Raw genomic sequence first — 20,131 nt, 5'->3', positions numbered from 1 at the left:
TGTAAAATCTTTCTGATGTTCTTTAATTTCTGTGCAGTTTTTTTTCTACATGGGATGGCTGAAAGTGGCTGAGAGTTTGATAAACCCCTTTGGTGAAGATGATGATGATTTTGAAGTCAACTGGTTAGTGGACAGAAACCTGCAGGTTTGTTAATAAACATATATTATTGTTAAAATTATTAACATAAATATTAAAATTAAAAATATACTTATGAGTTTCAATTAAACTGTTTTTAATAGTCTTCCTCAGCAACGTAAAAGGCGAAACACGGTGTCTCAAGATTTGAGAAGCAATGTTGTTTCTCTAGAAAGTAGTGAAAGGAATGGGGTAGTTGTAATTAGGAGAGTAGTAAAAATCGGAACTGACTCGAAAGGGTGGGGTGAAGAAATACTGAAGGCACAATAAAAGGAAAATGATGACCAAACCTTTTCAATAATCTGTGATCATATTCCATTCTGCGTAGTCCTGCAAGTCTGTCTGTCTGGTCGGGTCTGCAGCTCGTAGTGTAGTGGCTATCCTTGCTGCCTCTGGATCACAGGGTCCCGGGTTCGATTTCCAGCTGGGTTGGGGATTTTCTCTGCCCAGGGACTGGGTGTTTGTGTTTTCATCATGATCATCATCACATCATTCATGACAGTGCCTAGATTGGACTGTGTAAAAAAAATTGGACTGTGTGTGTAAAAAAAATTGGACTGTGTGTGTAAAAAAAATTGGACTGTGTGTGTAAAAAAAATTGGACTGTGTGTGTAAAAACAAAAAATTGGACTGTGTGTGTAAAAACAAAAAATTGGACTGTGTGTGTAAAAACAAAAAATTGGAACTGTGTGTGTGTAAAAACAAAAAATTGGAACTGTGTGTGTGTAAAAACAAAAAATTGGAACTGTGTGTGTGTAAAAACAAAAAATTGGAACTGTGTGTGTGTAAAAACAAAAAATTGGAACTGTGTGTGTGTAAAAACAAAAAATTGGAACTGTGTGTGTGTAAAAACAAAAAATTGGAACTGTGTGTGTGTAAAAACAAAAAATTGGAACTGTGTGTGTGTAAAAACAAAAAATTGGAACTGTGTGTGTGTAAAAACAAAAAATTGGAACTGTGTGTGTGTAAAAACAAAAAAATTGGAACTGTGTGTGTGTAAAAACAAAAAATTGGAACTTTGTGTGTTAAAAAAAAAAAAAAATTGGAACTTTGTGTGTAAAAAAAAAAAATTGGAACTTTGTGTGTGTAAAAAAAAAAAAAAAAAAAAAAAAAAAAAAAAAAAAAAAAAAAAAAAAATTGGAACTTTGTACGGGCACTGATGACCGTGCAGCTGAGCGCCCTGCAAACCAATCATCATCATCTGTCTGTATGGGTTAACAGGCCTTTGCTTCCTTAGCCATTGTGCTTTGTTTGTGTGATTTTAAGTATGCTCCTGTATTGTGAAAAGCCAAGTGACTAGAGATTCTTGACTTGTGGTTTTTCAATTGCTTCTATACAGCTTGTGCTGCAAGGGTAAATTCTCAGAAACATCTCCCTGATTAATGTTATAATAATGCAAAGTCCTGGTGGACTGTAAAAATATTTTTTTGTAGTAAAGGTAACTTATCAAACAATGGAGGTCAATTGCTCGACCCCATATAATATAATCGATAAGAAGACTGCCTTATGCACATCAGGAAATGCTGCCATAGCCTTTCAGACAAATGATATCAGCATCTCTTTTCATTGGGTCAGGGCCATATCCTTTCTCATACTGCTATGATTTCAGTTGTCTTCTGATTTGTAACCCTTATTAACAGATTGTAGCACAAAATCACTTGGATTGTTTTTAAAACAGTCTGAAAGTTTAAATTTTCACTTGCGTTTAATTTAGTTCAGCTTTTACCAATTTTGGTACCTGTCTTGCACACTGTTCTTGTTAATTATTCATTACTCTTAGCTGATACATCTACAATGTCAGTTAATTTATACACATTCAATCTTTAAACATCAAATGTCATTTTGTGTGATTTCCTGATATTTTCCCTGTGGTTGCAGTTTAGTGACAACATTTTCTAGATAATCAGTGCAACAAGTACAGCCATATTGAATTCAGTTGCAGATTTCTTTATTTTTGAAAATAAGGTGCATACTCCTAATAAATATTCTTTCGGCACTGTGTTTCAGTTTATGAAAATTTTTGAAAGAAACACATACAACACAGCTACAGTACTTTAAAAGGCTGTATAAACAAAACTGTCCCATAAATTGCGTTGTTACATGACTTATGTTACTGTACAATATGTACCCATGCAACAATTTTTTTGCATTGTTACATGACTTATATTACTGTACAATATGTACCCATGTAACAATTTTTTTTATCAGTGTCAATGTTACCTTTTGTGCACATGACACAATTTTCACCTTGCCCTGATATAGTCACTATGCAAAGTAGCTAGAGCTTCTACACAATTTGAAAGGATTGTAATCTAATCATTCTGGTTTAAGGTTCCCTTCCTCTATCTGATACAATGGGAGAAAGTTGTTGTGTGATTCTGCACCCAACTGAACCGTGATTGAATGCTACACAATTTGACTTTTAAATGTGAAAGCTCTTACTTGTGTTTGTGAAGTAATAATTTGTTTTTAAGGCAGCTCAGCTCCTGAAAAGAATTTAAATCTTCCCTCCTCCTCCCCCCCCCCCCCCTACCATTTGGTATTGACCTGTACAATTCTCTCTGATTATTATACCTGCAATTATGGCCTACATTCTGTATGCACTTGAAATACCCGCACCCACCTCCTCAAAAGCTACTTTTCCCTTCTCATCATTAGCACTGGATTTTTCTTCAATTTGCTCTCTCTTTCTGCACATAGTCAAAGCAAGGAAGGCATAAGAAACAGAACTGAAAACTTGCTAACCAGAATAATAGTGCATGCCCCCCCCCCCCCCCCCAACACACACACACACACACACACACACACACACACACACACACACACACACACAAAAAACCACGGGTAAACTGTAGTCATGTGGAGGGGGTGAGGAGGAGAGGAAGGGAGGGAGTTGGATGGAGGATTCGGGAAGGGTGGCTGAGTGCTGGGAGGGAACCAGTAGATACAACAGCTTAAGAAAGCAGGTGAGAGGGGGGAGCAGGTATACGGGATAAGAGTGTGACACCTGCGCCAATGGCACAGAAGGCTTCCTGCAGTGCACAAAAGTCGGTTGTGAAGAGGAATTACATTTTTTTTAATGCAAAGAAAAGAACATAGATACCATAACACAAAACAATTTACACAGAACAGTTATTTCTGTTGATTACTTATCAGTATGCGTTGCATTCAAGATAAGGTGATGAGACTATAACTTACTAGATTCAGGACTAGCAGTTCCTTATATTGACCCCTACAAGGTTGCAGTTTGCCATTGGCCATTTGGTTAGGTGGACAGCTTGTTGGTAGTAATGCGCATATAAAATGCTGTGCAGAAATTGCAACAGAGATGGTATACAACCACCAGATACAAGTTACTCTCAACTACATGGGATAGGAGTTTCTGCTATCCTCCTGACCTCTGCCTCCACCAGCCCCGCTGCCCCCCCCCCCCCCCCCCCCACACACACACACACACCCCTCCATCCTGCACCAGGACTATAACTTCACTCAGCCTGCACCCACATCCTCTTCCTCAGTGAAGTCAACCTGTCTCAGTCCACTCTTGCACTGTGTGAATTAACTGGTGCTGGTGCCCATGTATCACACACTTATTCCATGCACAGGCTGCCCCTTCCTCTTGCGTACTTGCCCCACGCATCTGTCCACGTCCATCTAAGCTATCAGCCCCATTCCGCCAACCAACCCTCGCATCCTATTCTCGACTAGCCCATGTGATACAATTACTCACCCCAATCAACCTGCAGAAGCGCAGCCCCAGCATTGCGTGTTGTGCTGACGTACGCACGTGTGTGTGTGTGTGTGTGTGTGTGTGTGTGTGTGTGTGTGTGTGTGTGTGTGTGTGTGTGTGTGAATAATTCTACTAACATTAGGAAGTTATCAGTTTTGGCAACTAGATTATGTACAGCAGGAACCATACTCTTTTCTTTGCACTATGATTAATGTGTTTTTCAACAGGTGTCCTACCTAATAGTTGATGAAATGCATCATGAGCATCCAGAGCTGATCAGAGATCAGTATTGGGATGAGGTATTTCCAGCCCAGCTGCCATACACAATAGCATCAGAGCCATTCAGAGAACAACATCCTCAGCCATCAACAGCCAACATTGAAGTGCCAAAATCTATGGCAGAACCGTTACTGGCAAAGCCAGAGGATGGGGGAGACCATAATGTGAGTAATCCTTATGTGTGTTTCATAAACTATAAATCAGTCAAATAGACACTGTTTTTCAAGGTTTTTATTGATGAAACAAATTTTTGTGTTATTACATGTGAGAGATTGTAATTTTTTTTCCTTGCTCCTCTTGTCTGCCTCATTTAATATATATTTTTTGCTATGGTTAGCAATATTCCCTTGTTATGATAGCCTCTCTTCATTGATCTTTAATCTTTTAAGTTAATTACTTTTTTCTGTATCTGTCATTTGTAGATGTTAGCTTTTTATGAATCTAATGAAAAGTTAAAAAAAATAGTTTTTCATAGCACTTAAGACTTGCACTGTGCTGCTGCCTCCTGCTCGCTCTCCTCATAGTACTCTGTCGCTCCTTTGACCTCAGGAAATGACTAATGACTTTTGTTTAACAGAAGTAAAAGTAAGCTAAAATTCTCACTGCAGTCCAATAGAGACCCCTATGTCATCAGCCATGAATGGATCAATACTGCTTGTGCACACTGGTGTACATTGTCTGTTTATATAACAGAGGGTTGTCAGCGTAAGGACGTGGCCCATCAAATTGTGGTACACCTCAGTGATGTGATTCAAACATTCAACCCATAGCCTGCAACTTAAAATTTGAAAATCTGCCTTTTACTTGTTATTTGTGATCATCAGCACCAGCCGATGACATTTACCTACAAATTATGGCTTATAGGTGCATCGATGAGAACGCAAAAAAGCTGCTTGGTGCCTTCTTGGACGGTACACAACTGTCTCCATATGACAAATTTGGCCTTCAGGCGTCTATTTAGAACAACAGTATGAACCTCCTAACACTGTGGAGGGTGGATAAGGAGGACAAGGGAATACTGGGAACAGAATCTACATCAGCAGCATGGGTTTACTTGTAGCATTTGCCTAATGCCAGATGAGTGTGGCAGTAGCCAGGTATTATTGCACTTCCTAGGTGTGCTGTGCTGTTTTAAGGCAGTGAGGTGGGTCAGTCTTGTTGTGGGCTGGTGTCATGTACAGTTGTTGAATACCTATCACTCTTCAGAGTAATTTGAGGACTGTGCAGCACTGGGACAGGATCCTCAAACTTCTTGTCCAGCCCACCTGCCTCTTTGATGCCTACCTCAAGGAGTCTGTGATGAATCGAAAGGAGCAGCTTGCAGTATCAGCTGGCATGAATCGAATGCAGCAAACTAGAGACCAGTTGAAACTTGTAGTCTACCATAGTAGGAACCCTACCCTACTCACACATTTTGACTTCAGGAAGGGTGCTACAGACTTGATCAGCAATGTCTGAACCACTTTTGGCCAGCATGCCAAGGACATTAACAGTGCATATGGTATTGTGTACTTCCAAACTAAGTTCATTTTGGTCACTATTTCTTCTTTCGTTCTTTATTTCTTTTAATGTGGTTGTATTGTGCATGCATGTTTTTTGAAACAATTGTAATTAATGGTCTGAATAGGCTTGTAGAAATAAATTTTGTGTATCTTGTATTAATCTATAAGTTTGAACAATAAATTTGTTGTTGAATATGTAAGTTTAAATAATATTATTGTTTATTTTAAATTCACTTTGGTATGGAATAAATGTTTATCATTTCACCTTTACAGTTTGACGACACCCATAGTGGTATTCATTTTATTGCTGGTGGAAAACGGAGCCTGAGTCGTGTTAGTACTCGTGAACGAATGACCTCTGCAGGTTCAGCATCAAGCATAAACACCAACGTTGGAAGTCTGGCCAGTTCCATTCACCGTGTGGGCTCTGTGACATCTGTTCTCAGGAGACTGTTTTCACGTGATGGCAGTGGCACTGGATCAGTTGTCACTACCACAACTGCCCCTGCCAATATTCCAGATGGTAGTGCTGGCAACTCTGCTGGTATGTTGGTTGCATTGCTGTCTTCTTTCTTAGAATTCTATAGCATGCAAGCATTGTAGAGTGGATGAAACACATTAATATATATATATGTGTGTGTGTGTGTGTGTGTGTGTGTGTGTGTGTTTGTTTGTTTGTTTGTTTGTTTGTTTGTTTGTTTATGTTATGTCTCACAAGTGATGAAAGAAAGTGTAGTACAAAATATCTGTCTGCTCAACACATCCCTTACTGTCACTTCATATTTGATATTTTTCAGCATAGGAGAAAATAATTGTGGCTAAATACTTAATTATTTATTTGTTTTGTTTTTAAATGTGTCAGCAAGTAAATATGTTATCTTACATGATGAATGTTTGGTTCATTTTGAGTATTCCTTTATCAAGTGATTAAGGGCCAATTGATGTAATATGATGAATCTTTCCTGTTTTTATTTTGTGACTGAAATATTTATGTGGTGTTACTTAAATTCACAAATGTATTTTTTTTTTTCAACTGAAAGTAAAACAATTAGTAACTTATTTCACCAGTTACTCTTTTAATTTTTAGTGTACTATATTTTTATCAGTGTACTTTATTAACATAATATTTTTTTCAAAAAAACTATATTAAATCTAGCTACAAAGTTGTAAAATTTGCTAAATCAGTGTAGAGAAAAAATTTCAGAGGGGTAGTTTTGTGGGAGAGGAGGAATCGTCAAAGATTCTTTCTCCTAATCTGTTATCTCAAATGACCTTTGTCACCCGTCAGAGCACTCTTAACAGAAAAAATTACTGCCTGTAACACCTAAATTGTTCAACCACTTCGATTAACTCATCATTTCTTCACTACTTCAATTATGTATCCTTACTGAGGTAAAGTTCCAGAGAAGCCTGTTTCACAGAAAGGATACACTGTATTAATGCACCAGGACCATTCACATTCCCAACAACAAACAATTTCAGTTTCGGATTGTAAACCAAAGTTTTCAATTAAACTGTGAATTGTAACTGAACCAATTAGATGGTGTAAAATTAAAAATTTCCTTGTTAAAAATGTCACTGATAATTTGTGATGCATTGATAATAAGTGAAAGAAGTTTTAAGATTTACAGAGACTTTTTCATTCATTTCTGATCATTTATTTATTCTGGGAAGATTTGGACCTAACTAGGTATTCTTCATATTTTACATTAAATTCATGAAGGCACTTATAGCGAATCCAACTCTTCGAGATCTTTGTAATATAGTGGAAACAGTACCAGCTATTAAAAAAATTACAAAAATGTGTGAAAAGTAGACTAATATAAATAAAGTAAAGGCAAGCAGATTACTGCAGTGGCCCCTGGTAATGATATAAGAGGTGTGACCAAACAGTAATAGGAATTTTTTAATATTTGCAGGCTTTATACATTCAATTAAAAAACAAAAAGAAAAGAAAAAAGAAGATTATCCTGTTGGTATACATGTTCCTGATGTGTGTTTGTGTTTTCAGCTGCTTTGAATATTTAGTTAATTGTTGATAGTCGAAAGGGTTGAGCATGGTTTAGAGTATTCAGCAAATTCTTACTATCAGAATAGGTAGATCAATGAATTTGCATTAAATTTTGCTTGAAAAAATGGAATAAAGTGCAGCACCGAATTTGAAACGTTGACTGTGGCTTTTGAGGAATCTACTGTGAGTAAGACAAGACTTTATGCGTGATATTAATGTTTCAAAGAGCATCAAGATGATAATGATGACGATGACCACGATGGACACTGTAGCACATCAATTAGTGATGACAGTATGGAAGAAGTAAATAAAATGCTTTTTGAAAATCACCATATCGCTATCAGAGAGGTTGCTGCTGCTGTCAGCATATACTTTGGCTCATGCTATGCAGTTTTTTTTCAGATGGTTGGTTATGAAACATGTAGCAGCAAAGATTTTTCTAAAATTGTTGAGTGTTGACCAGAAACAATGTCGCATAGACATCACTCAGGAATTTCCGAATGAATTCAACAATGGTCCAGAATTTCTAAAGGATGTTAGAACAGGTAATGAAATGTGGATGTATGGGTATGACACAGAAACAAAGGTACAGTCATCACAATGGAAACTGATGGAAAAGCCAAGACCAAAAAAATTTGACAAGTTCGATCAAATGGGAAGGTTCTTCTCACTGTTTTCTTCGATTACAATGGGATAGTGCATCATGAGATCCTGCCTTATGGCAGTATGGTCAATAAAGAAAACAACCAGGAAGTTAACTGCCAGTTCTGTGAAGCAATCCAAGGAAAAATACCCAGAATTATGGCAAAACCACAAATTGCATCACGATAATGCTCCCACTCCTGCTCACACCACAGTGCTTTTTCATGATTATTTGGCAAAAAACAAAATCGTTATGTTGCCTCGGCCACCATATTCACCAGATATGGCTGCTAAGGACTTCTTTCTATACCTGAGACTGAAGAGAACTGTGAAAGGACATCGTTTTGCCACCATTGATGAGATAAAAATAGAATTGCTGAAGGAGCTGATTTCCATAACGGAAACTGAATTCCAAAAGTGATTCAAGATTGGAAAAAGTTCTGGCACAACTGTGTTGTACCTGAGAGGAATTATTTTGAAGCGGACAAAGTTGATATTGACAAATAAATAAAGATTCTTTAAGAAAAATAAAAATTCCCTTTACTTTTTGATCTTGTGTCATATATTAGGATGAGCAAAGGGAGGAACAGAAGAACTTGTTAGAACAAAATTAATGAAGAGAACAGGCAAGAAACTTCAGTGAGTGACAGAAATGAAAAGAGAAAGTAGTGTAACTGACATGAGGTGTAAACGTACGAGTATTTGCTTTACCTTTTGTAAGAGAGAAACAGCCATACAGCTCCCCACTCCTCTTCTCAGCCCCTGTTTTTTAGTTGAGAAAAGGAAGTGTTTCTGGTTCTTCTTTAATTTATTGTGATACTGAATTGTGTGCAATGTAACTTGTTAGAGGCAGACATTATCAATGGAGAAGTAGATAGGATACAGATAAGTGAAGTCTAGTATTGTGATTATGATGGGATGATAAGTATTTGATCTGTGATACGAGGTACTAGGGGAGCAGGCACTTTAAGGAACATGTAATTTGACTGGTTGCAGCCAGCTAACTTAGGAATATGATACACTGTCATGATCAAATGGACATAGTTGCATAGGTAAGGTATAAGAGCTTTCATGGTTAGTTCAAACTGTCTACAGTTTTCACTGCTTGTGCCATCTTGAATTACATCACAATAATGGAGGTTTAGCAGAATGAGTGTATGCACTAGTTTTTATTTCAAAACCTGTGGATGTACATTCTGAAACTTCTGGAGGGCAATTGGGGAACTGAAGGTCTTCCTACAGTGTTTTCTACCCAGTTAAAGTACTCCTCCAAAGTTACATCCAAGCCCTTGATTATTTTCTGATACAATATTGAAATTTGTTGAGAAGACTAGGAGACAGTTATTTGCAGAATTTGGGACTAATTATTTTCTGATGGGATAGTAACATGACATGAGTTTCCATTGCATTTAATTTGAGTCCCAGATTTTACACTCATCTAAACAGAGAAGACACACAATCATTCATCTGCACAAAAGCAGTGTTGATATTTTTAGGCTTGGCACTTAAATAAAGCTGGAAATCATTGGCATAGTATCATTTTTACAGAAGGAGCAATTGATATGAAGTTCCAGGTACTCTATGAGAACAGAAGTGAACCCAGGACTCACTGCTGTGTCATTCCTGAGAGAATTGGCACCCAGGGAGTGATCAAAGTAGTAAGAGACCGGACTTGCATTTGGGAGAATGATGGCTCAGACACCAGTCCAGCAATCCATATTATATTAACCATCTCAAAATTGATTAAAGTAGCTGCCATGATAGTTCCTTTGAAAAGGACATGGTCAGTTTCATTCCCTAGCCTTCCTTGGCCCAAGTTCTTGCTCTGGCTTTAATGACCTCATTATCAATTTAAATCTTAAAATCAATTCTTTTTTGCTTCCAGGACAACTTTTGAACATGCTGCTGTCTGTTCCTCAAGTAACCTTCAAACTACTTAAGCACAGTTTTAGCAATATTTCAAAATTGACATATAAAATGCTTTCCCAAAGTGTATTGTCATTGTTCTCTATAGTACATTTCATGTAATAACTTAACTGTAATTAGTGCTTTTGTGTTTCGGCATTTATGAAACTAGAGTGATATTGGTCTCGTAAGCTGGATTTGTCACAAGTATTCAGTCCGTTGACTATGGACAATGTTTTCAAGGACTTTGGATACAGCAAGTAAAATGATGATTCACCAGTAATCACAAGGTCATCATTTTCCTTTTTAGGGATGTTCTAGATTATGCTTCTTCTCCTTCTAGATATATGCAACATTTTTGATCTTGATTACAATGATATAATCGTTGCCTTTCACTTCATAAGAAATTATTATTATTGCCTTTTTTGTGTTCAGGTTCAAGAATGCCAAAAAGCAATAGTGCTGCTAGTTTGAAACCTCCATTTGCTGGGGGAGGGAGTATGCGAATAGCAGACCAAGTCATAGAAGAAGTGGATGAACAGTCAACAGTAACTTCAATGAGGCCACCAGACTTGAGGCCAAATGTTCGCACAATTTTTGCAAGTGGTGTGCCTCACTTCCCAGGGCCTCCACCACCATCAGCACCAGTTGCAGTTCCTCATAGTGTACAGGTAGGTTATAGAGAGGGTATTTTTGCTTGCAGTATTTACAAAGCAGGTAATGAAATAAAGTACGATCTCTCTTCAACACTATTTAGATTCTTTGTGCGGTTACATGGGGAGCTTCACCTTGAAGTGTATTAATTTTACAACATAATTTACTTACTAATTCTGCACCATGTGTAGAGGAACAAAGTTGCACTGGAATTTGTATACCGATAAAGATTTTGCCAGATAAGAGCAAATCTTTCAATAAGTGGCCTGTGGAATAGTTAGAAGTTAGTTGTGGCAGGTAAGACTTTATCAAGTACAGTAGCAACAAAACAATCAATAAATAGATATAAGTGACTGAGCTAAAATTTATGCAAAGCCAAACTTTAATTTTATGTAACCATTGATAACTCTTTACACCAACTTGAAAATATTTTTTATTAGAGACCAGTTAAATAATATTTTAAAACATTACTTAAAAGGTAAATAAATTAAGTAACTTCAAAAACAAAAATTTATGTAATGGCTTTCATCTTCAGCCATAAAACTGGTTGCATGCAACACTAATTCATCATGTGCAAGTCTCTTATCTCTGCATAATTACTGCTACCTACATCCATTGGAACCTGCTTACTGTATTCAAGCCTTGTTCTTTCACTGCAATTTTTATTCCACCACTCCTCCCCCCTCCATATGTTCCTTCATTACCAAATGCCCCATCACATACCTTGTTTATTCAGGTTGTGCCACAAAGCATTTTTCTCCAATTCAATTTAGTGCTGCTTCATTAGCTATCTCACTATCAAACTAATTCTCAGTATTTCTCCGTGACACGTGTCAAAAACTTCTTCTCTCTTCTTGTCTATACTTTTCATCACCCACGCTTCACTTCCATAATGGTTAGGGCAACCAAAAATATAAAAATGATTGAGTATTGCCAGAAAAACCACAATACACTCAATGAAATTTGAACATTATATATGAATAATGCAGATTTTCAATGACTTGTGCAACCCCTCTATTAATAAAATCATCTTCAATTCAGATAAATGCATAGTGCAGAACAGTAACAATAAAAAACATTCATAATATATTACTTTGAGGAAAGAGAAACAGCTGTCATTAAATTTATTCATGATGCTGAATGGAGTGAATATTATCATCAAAAATATTTTGCTCGTTCATCCAGTAATGTAAAAACAAAGCACCATTCAAAGTGCATAGTTTATTATTTGCACACTGTTAAATTTTATGCTGTAACTGCAATTTATCGTTATTCATTTAATTTTAATAACTAGTTTACTTACTCAGCTATGGCTCACAATGCAGCATTGTCATCTCTTTGTTTTCACTACAGGCTAGTGGTCCGCATCTCAACATAACACCACTGTCATCATCAGCTCCTGCATCAGCTGTGGTTATGCCAGCTGCTGCTGTTTCACCTGCTCCTTCAAGCACAACATACACAGAAATTATGTCTGTGAAGAGTGCACCAGGATATGGGGATTCCTCAAAGATTGGGCCAGGAGGAAGAGTAGATCGCTTCACTAGTCAGCCTGCATCACAAGGAGATAGCACGAGCTTCTTTGGAGGAAGGACATCTCAAGCAGACGGTGATGATGTGAGCATTGGTGGTTCTAGTACAAATAGTTCAGAGGATGATGAGTTTGCACGCCTGAAACAAACTCGACAAAAAGAACGCAAAGAAAAGCTGATACAAAGGTTGGCAAGGTCAGTTAGTGCACAACATCCAGGTTCTTTAGACAATGAGACGTTACTGCTCGAAATTACTGGTGACTCGAGAACTGGCTTACTGTCTTCATCCCAACGATCTAGTGTACTTGGAGATTCTAATGTATGACAACAAACTGACGAAATTAGAATGCCAAATTGAGCAGAATGATCATTAAACTTCCATACACAATGGTAGACACAATTGTGTGAACAAAGCTGTGACAAAACTCAGTTCAGATTGTACACTTTGCTGTTATTTTTATATCTCTGCAACTTATAGCTGCCTCTTGACTATAAACGCACAGTATTTGTAATTTAGTCTCAAGTATTTTTGAGGACCATGAAAGTGAATTAAGGTATTTTACATAAAGAATGACTGTTGTTGAATCTCGTAAGCATTTCATACTAGGTCACAAGAATAGTTAATTGACATACTTAGTGTATATAACAACATAAAACACTATATCCTCCCACCTGCCAAACATTCCAATCTTGCAGGTAATCCTGTACTAGTTTTGGGAGTATATATGCTGGAAATATTTTCTTGTACTGAAACTGCGTGTTATACCTCAATTATTTATTTATATTGTAACACAAAAGGGAAGTGCCAGTACCAGTGAACTGAAAATCATCCAGGGTTTCCTGATGTGGTTATTGTGCTGTTTGAGATTAGATTTTAAATGGACACCAGAAAGTGTATCTTATACTGAAGTGTTCTTCATAAAAGCTGGTGCTTTGATACTTTGTTCCTGTGTATATATAGACAGTGTAATTGTACTTATAAGGAATTGTAATTGCTGATATTTATGTTTTTGACAGTATTTTTGGATAGTTGGTACAATAATACAATAGATTAACTTTTATGATAGAGGAAATATGGTCTCTTGAACTCTGTGTCATGCAGGTAATGTTCTCACAAACTTCTTTAATAACTTCTGTATGTTTTATCTCAATTTTGAAAGGTTAATTGGCATATTCTTTGTTTTGTGATGTATGATATAGACGATGAATGTTCATTTATTCACTGAGTTAGCTTAGACACATAATAAATACAAAAATGTTGTATTCCCATATGTCGAAGTGTCGTCGTTTGGAGAAAGGAATTCATGGGTTACAACAAAAGGCATACAGGACAACCTTATTAATCTGAAAGTTCAGTCAGCTTCTCCCTTTCTAAAACAACTGTAACATTTCCCTGTTCCACAACCTGTTTAAACAAGTGAGTTGACTGTAAATATTCTGTGTAGTGTTAGTTTTCAGTTTTAAATTTTTGGCTGTAAATTTTGTATTTTTATATCTTGTTGTTGTTTTGTTGTGTACTAACAGCTGAGGTCTTCGAAGAAAAAAAAGGCAATGGCTTTAGACACCTTTCATTTTGGAAAGTGAAATAGAGTGTATGAAAAAAGTGTCACATATTTTAATGAGCTACTCTTCATTATCTTAAAAGCAGAGCTATATATTATGCAAGAAATTCTGTGGTGCTTTAGTATTTTTTGAAATTTGTATTTTATCAGACTCTGGTTATTGATATAGTTAATGCTACCAGTTGTGCCTGCCAGAAAAACAAGGAAACACTAAGTATTTTAAGTTTAGCACCTATAATTTACACAGTCCTATGTCTGTGACATTTGTATCATGTTCTTAAATATATCGCATTCATTTTTTCACCACATTACTGCATGGGAATGTACTAAATAAACACTGTGATTTTTTGTCACTGTATGTGACAAACAAGAAGTCAGCAAAATTGGACAAACATGTCTGTATAATGTAAGACTGCCAAATGTCTATTTCTTTTTAATTATTAATTTTATAATTGACTATGAATTTTTATTGAGCTGGTAAATGTGTGCAGTAATTGACTTGTGATATTCAGAGGAAAATGTATGCAGTGTGCATGGTGTCAATTGATTTTTGAAAAAAGCAGAGGCAAAATTAAAAAATATTTGTTTGAAGTCTCAGAGATACAGACCAATAAAGCAATATTTAAACTTACCACTTCTCACCATTTGCTTACAGTTAATGTTGCAGACAGCTATGCAGACATGTTCATAGAGAAATGCTGATAAGGGAGAAATAAATGAAAATGATATTTTCATTTTTATCAGGTAAGCTGTGTTAGTACAGTCATATGTGCATCAGTATGGAAAACACACACCTATAATCATTACCCAAACATATTTTTTATTACTGTGGCAACAGTTTGAACATAGGTGTCTTCTGGAAGTTGCCTGGATTATAGAATGCAGTAAAATCATCAAAGTATTTTATGTGATTTATTGGGATGGCTAATTCCTTTCAGAAGTTAGTTGCTAATTTCACCCAACTGGTGGTCCCCTTGAATAACTTATGCTAGAAAGGCAAGAGCTTCCTTTGGGTAAAGAGTCATCAGGCTTCCTTTGAGGCAATTAAAGCTGCCCTTAGGAACTCTCCTTTGTTAGTTACGCTGGATTTCGGCAAGCATACATCCAATTCTGGGGTAGCAACGGGATTTCTCCAGGAACATCGGGGCAGTTGCATCCTATCACCTACACACCATGCAGCTTGTATTTAATGTATAAGTGGGAAGCTTCACCTTGGAGAAATTTAAGTTCTACCTAGAGCATAGGGAATTTGTGCTCGAGACTGATAATCGGGCCTTGAATTGGATATTGGTCCACCTCAGAAAAACGTAGAGTTGCGCATTGGGCAGTCCACATCTCTACATTTTGTTTAGCTCTTTTGCATTCTCAAGAGGAGGGAGGAAGAAGAGTCTCATATTTTCCAAATACAAAACAGGCTTTTAACTGGCAAGCACATGGTTAAATATGTTCTTAATAAAGTTATTGTGTGTCAAAAGGGGAAGGGCGACCGCACATTCAAAATTTGTTTGCCACAGGTATTGGTTCTCACTGTCTTTGGGTATTTTCACAGCTCCATACTGCATGGTCATCTAGGTTTCCGTAAGATCTTGGCCAAAATTAGACATGTGTTTTGACCTTCTAAATGTAAAGATATACGTCAGTTAGTGGGGTGTTGTCAGTTATGTAAACAAGGGAAGCCTATTATAATGCAGGCAAGGGTTTACTCGAGTCTACTCTTGATAGCAGGCTCATGAGCTATCTCTTTGTGGACTATGTAGAACCACTTCCATGTACTTGATGAGGGGGAATTTTTTACGTCTTGGTAGTGGTGGGATGGGTTTTCTTATTTTTAGCTGGATAATTCCCAGCCACAGGGTTACTAGTGGCCATTCTGTACAGCATTTTACCAAATCTTTGCCACTTTTGGACCACTGAGCACCCTAGTAAGTGATAATGCTCTGGCATTTACGTCTAGAGAATTCCAGAGATGCATACTTTGCTGAGCACATGAATGGGAATTTGAAGGCCACCTTGATATTTCATGCTAGGTCCCAAAAATGTTGGGATCTTTCTATCCTGTCATTAAATCTTGCTTTTAATGCTGTTTAGCATGAGGCCATCAAGGTCACTCCAGCCTTATCTCTCGCCCCTCCCCTCCTGGTGATGCTCATGCAACCACCACTCATAATTAATAGCAGCTGTTTATTAAAAGTCATTTGTTTAAAAACTGATCAGTGAATTTTGGCTAGCTGTAGCTGCCTAATCAGTGACTGTTAATTGTTTTTAAAATTCCATATTTTGTTGTCCACTGAATGAAAATGGGCTCATCATTAATATCAGCTGTTTAAAAATTATTTGCATAAATCTGATCAGTGAATTTTGGATAACTGTAGCCACTTATTCAGTGACTGTTAATTGTTTTTAAAATTTTGTATCTTTCCTGTCTACTGAGTAACAGTGGGTTTATAATTAATGGCAGCTGTTTTAAGATCATTGAGCTAAAATAAAAAAAATAAAAAACGTTGCTAGTGGCTCATAATTAGTGGCAGCTGTTTAAAATTCATTTTCCTAAAGTATGCTCAGTCAATTTTACAATTTTACTGTTGATTGCTTTTAAGACTCATTTGACTTTAATAAAGGCAAGTTATGTATTTAAGATGATGATTTCTGAAGCAGTTATGTGGGGACCTCAGTTGCTCCATCAGGGTGACTCAATCCCAAATCTACCCACCAAAATTCTTAGTTGTAACTACCTACACTGGAACAACGCAGTACATATTCTACCTCATAGGAAATCAGCCAAAGAAACAAGCAGGCATTAGAAGCAGACTGTTCACAAATTGAGACCAAAGTTATAGCAAAATTTCTGTTTTAATTAGAACTTTGAATGACATTCATTCAAAGATTCTGAGAAAGCTCTTAACTTGGTTTCAACAAAAATTGTACAAACAGCCATTTAGACCCAGGGCACCGGTTCAACTAATGTCAGTTTACTGATGAACACACGTCAATGCTACAGCTTACATGGACTTCTTGACAATAGTGAGAAACTGAATGGAGAATCAATATCACCGAAACAAGTCTCAGCAGATTGTTTTCAGAACCTTAATCTGTGAAAACAAGAAAGGTATACATGATACTCAAATACAACTTCTGTCAAGTATACAAACAACAAATTATGGCTAGTGCTAAACTGCTCAAACTGATAACTGCAGGAATTATTTTTAGGCTATATATGTTATGAGGTGAGCAGAAAGAAGCCACTGCTCCTTCTCTTTCACTAGTCACTGTCCATGTAGCAGTATATGGATTGGGCAGCCATTCGCTTGGATGGTGATGTAAGCGGACACGACCATCAGCCTGATGTAACAAGAAATGTTATTCATCTGACCAGGTGATGTATCACTACTGATCCATAATGCAATCTTTATGATGTGGTGCCAACTGCTGCCATAATTGACATTGTTGTTGGCCAACATGGAAACATATTGGGTTCATTTGTTGCAGAGCCCCACATTCAACAATGTGCACTGAACAGTGTGCTCCAAAACACTTGTGCCTGCACCAGATCTTTCACAGATCACCGCCTGTCCTGTACAGAGTGAGCAACCCTCCAATCTCCATGTTCTGTGATGAGGCATGGACAGCTAACACATTGTTACATACTAGTTGTTTTACCATCCTTCTACCACTTCTATCCATACATGGTGATGATATTAGCATGTGAGCAGCCAACCAGCTTCACCATTCAGAGAGTGTGAGGTTACATCGTACATACCCTCTGTTAAAGTTGCTTATGTCAGTAGAATTCCCTGTTCCATATCACCACTAACCATTTTTGCTCCACTTATATAGTTTCTTTGCCGCATATGTGACTGCAGTGCCAACAGACAGTATTTACTCCTGTGGTGGGCTGTGGTCGTAATGTTTTGGGCTGTCAGTGTATCTTTGATTTTAGTTCAATTCCATCTTTATCTTTTTGCCGAAGTTTGATGACTCTACTGCATCCCCCTTGATGCAATACAACTCCTCTGCGATTTGTTATCCTTCAATGAGAAATAGCAGCAGCTGAGTCTGTCACGCCACTATTATTGTCCTTTTAGCCATACTTCGTGTGGCAAGGTGTGGGAGCAGAAGTAGCTAGGCATGCCCAATGGCTTGAAGCAATTTACCGAGTATCTTCAGTTAAATACTGCAAATGTTCTTTGATCCAAATTAGACTAGAATATCAGCATGTCAAAAACTCGCATGATAAGATAAATTTATTGTCGTTAGGCCATTACAGCAATAGACAAATTTTTGCACAATAGACAAATTTTTGTACAGCACAATCGTTACATTAATAAACAGAATAATAAAGCATTGTTGACTTACAATTCAATGTCCCACTCCAAGAATTCTTTTAATTCATAAAAGGGGTTGGCAACAAGCCACTTATTTAATGTTTTCCTAAATTCACACTCTGGAAGATCTTGTACTGTCTGCGGAAGCTTATTAAATGTTTTATGGCCCACTAGCTCGTAGCTATTGACTGTCTTTGCTAGTCTACAGTATGATGTATATATGGACTTGTTTTTCTCGTGTTGTGACCATGGATATTATTTCTACGTTTTACTTCATGTAGGTTATTTTTTATATAGATTAACACTTGGTATATGTACAGATTTATAACAGTCATTATTTTGAGTTTGGCAAACAAGGGCTTATAATGTGCTTAATGCTGGGACCATGTAATGACTCTGATTGCTTTCTTCTGCAGAAGTACTATATTTTGAACATGGCTTGAGTTTCCCCAGAGAATAAGTCCATATGACTCAATACTTTGGATGAATGCAAAATACGAAGTCTTAACATAGGCTGCTGGTACGTATTTTATAAGACATCTTAATAAATAAATTACTCTGGACAGTTTGATACTAATATATTTTATGTGTTGTTCCCAGGACAATTTATTGTCTAAGTATAGCCCCAAGAACTTTGCATAGCTGGGATCATTAACAGGGCTTTTGTCCCTTAGGCTAAATAACATTTTTTGTGTCTTGTTCTCATTCAGGAGAAAACCATTTGACTTAAACCAATATTTTGCTTGGGCAGGTGTATTGTCCACAGAATCTTTTAGCTTAATTAGGTCATAATTGTAGGACCGTACTGGCACTTATAAAGGAGGGTAAGTCATTATCATAACCAAAAACAAAAATGGTCCCAAGACAGAGTCCTGCGGAACTCCCATCTTAGTATGTTTCTCAGTAGACTTTTCTGAGCCAATACACACAACTTGCCTACGGTCTTGGAGATACGATGTTAGTAGTTTTAAGCTGTTTTCCCTGATGCCATATAAATTGAGTTTTGCTAGCAGTGTATCACGTCCTACACAGTCAAATGCTTTACTCAGGTCAAAAAAAGTGGCCTGAGCATAGTCTTTCTCCTCAAACACTCTAAGTATATATTTAATTACGTAGTCTAATGCTTCAGCTGTTGATAATTTTTTTTATAAATCCATATTGTGATACATTAAATATTCCAAGTTTTTCGAAGTGGGTTGACAACTGATGGTATATGATATATTCCATTATTTTGGCCAAGACTGGAACAATTGATATTGGTCTGAAGCTTGCAGGGTTGTCTTTGTCACCCTTTTTGTAGACAGGGACCACCCTAGATAGTTTCAGCTCCTCTGGAATGTAGCCCCCTGATATACATTTATTTATGCAGTGGGTCAATGGATACACAATAGAATCAATTATTTTTTCAGCAAGTTGCATGACATGTAATAAATATCAACACTATCTGATGACTTGAAGTTCCTAACTATTTTTAAAATAGTAGTTGGTGTAACCTCAGAGAAAGTGAGAATATTGTCATAGGCTGTTCCATGATAGTTTCTTTCTAATAGTTCAGCTGCACTTACATTAGGCTTACTAATACGATTGCTTGATTCCTCCACAGATTTAATAAAATACTCGTTGAAATCTTGTACAGAGATGCTGAGTTTGACCTTTTGTTGTTCTTTCACAATGCTGTTTATGATATTCCAAGCAGCTTTGCATTTATTGTTAGCACTCTCAATGCATTGGACATTGTGTGCCTTTTTTGCTTCAATAACTGCTTTTTTATAATCATTTCTACATTTTGCATATGAGGATTTTGCATTATCAGTCATAGTATTTTTGTATGTATCTAGCTGAGTCATTACATGACC

The 20,131-nt window shown here is 36.9% G+C and overlaps 1 protein-coding gene across 2 annotated transcripts in view; it reads left to right on the top strand.

Moving 5' to 3' along the window:
• Nucleotides 1–14,584, top strand: part of LOC126473752 (bestrophin-2-like) — a 476,054-nt gene extending 461,470 nt beyond the window's left edge. For both annotated transcript variants that reach the window (XM_050101007.1, XM_050101006.1), the window contains exons 6-10: nucleotides 38–145; nucleotides 4,094–4,309; nucleotides 5,921–6,191; nucleotides 10,641–10,876; nucleotides 12,213–14,584. In XM_050101007.1, coding sequence (XP_049956964.1) covers nucleotides 38–145; nucleotides 4,094–4,309; nucleotides 5,921–6,191; nucleotides 10,641–10,876; nucleotides 12,213–12,716 — 1,335 coding nt within the window. In that variant the 3' untranslated portion in view covers nucleotides 12,717–14,584. The remainder of the gene's footprint in view (nucleotides 1–37; nucleotides 146–4,093; nucleotides 4,310–5,920; nucleotides 6,192–10,640; nucleotides 10,877–12,212) is intronic.
• Nucleotides 14,585–20,131: the final 5,547 nt, after the last annotated feature.

This window comes from Schistocerca serialis, chromosome 4 (genome assembly GCF_023864345.2).
Source record: "Schistocerca serialis cubense isolate TAMUIC-IGC-003099 chromosome 4, iqSchSeri2.2, whole genome shotgun sequence".
NCBI lineage: Eukaryota > Metazoa > Arthropoda > Insecta > Orthoptera > Acrididae > Schistocerca > Schistocerca serialis.
The sequence above is the reverse complement of the archived record's forward strand: the minus strand, read 5'-3'. Positions and strand labels throughout refer to the sequence as shown.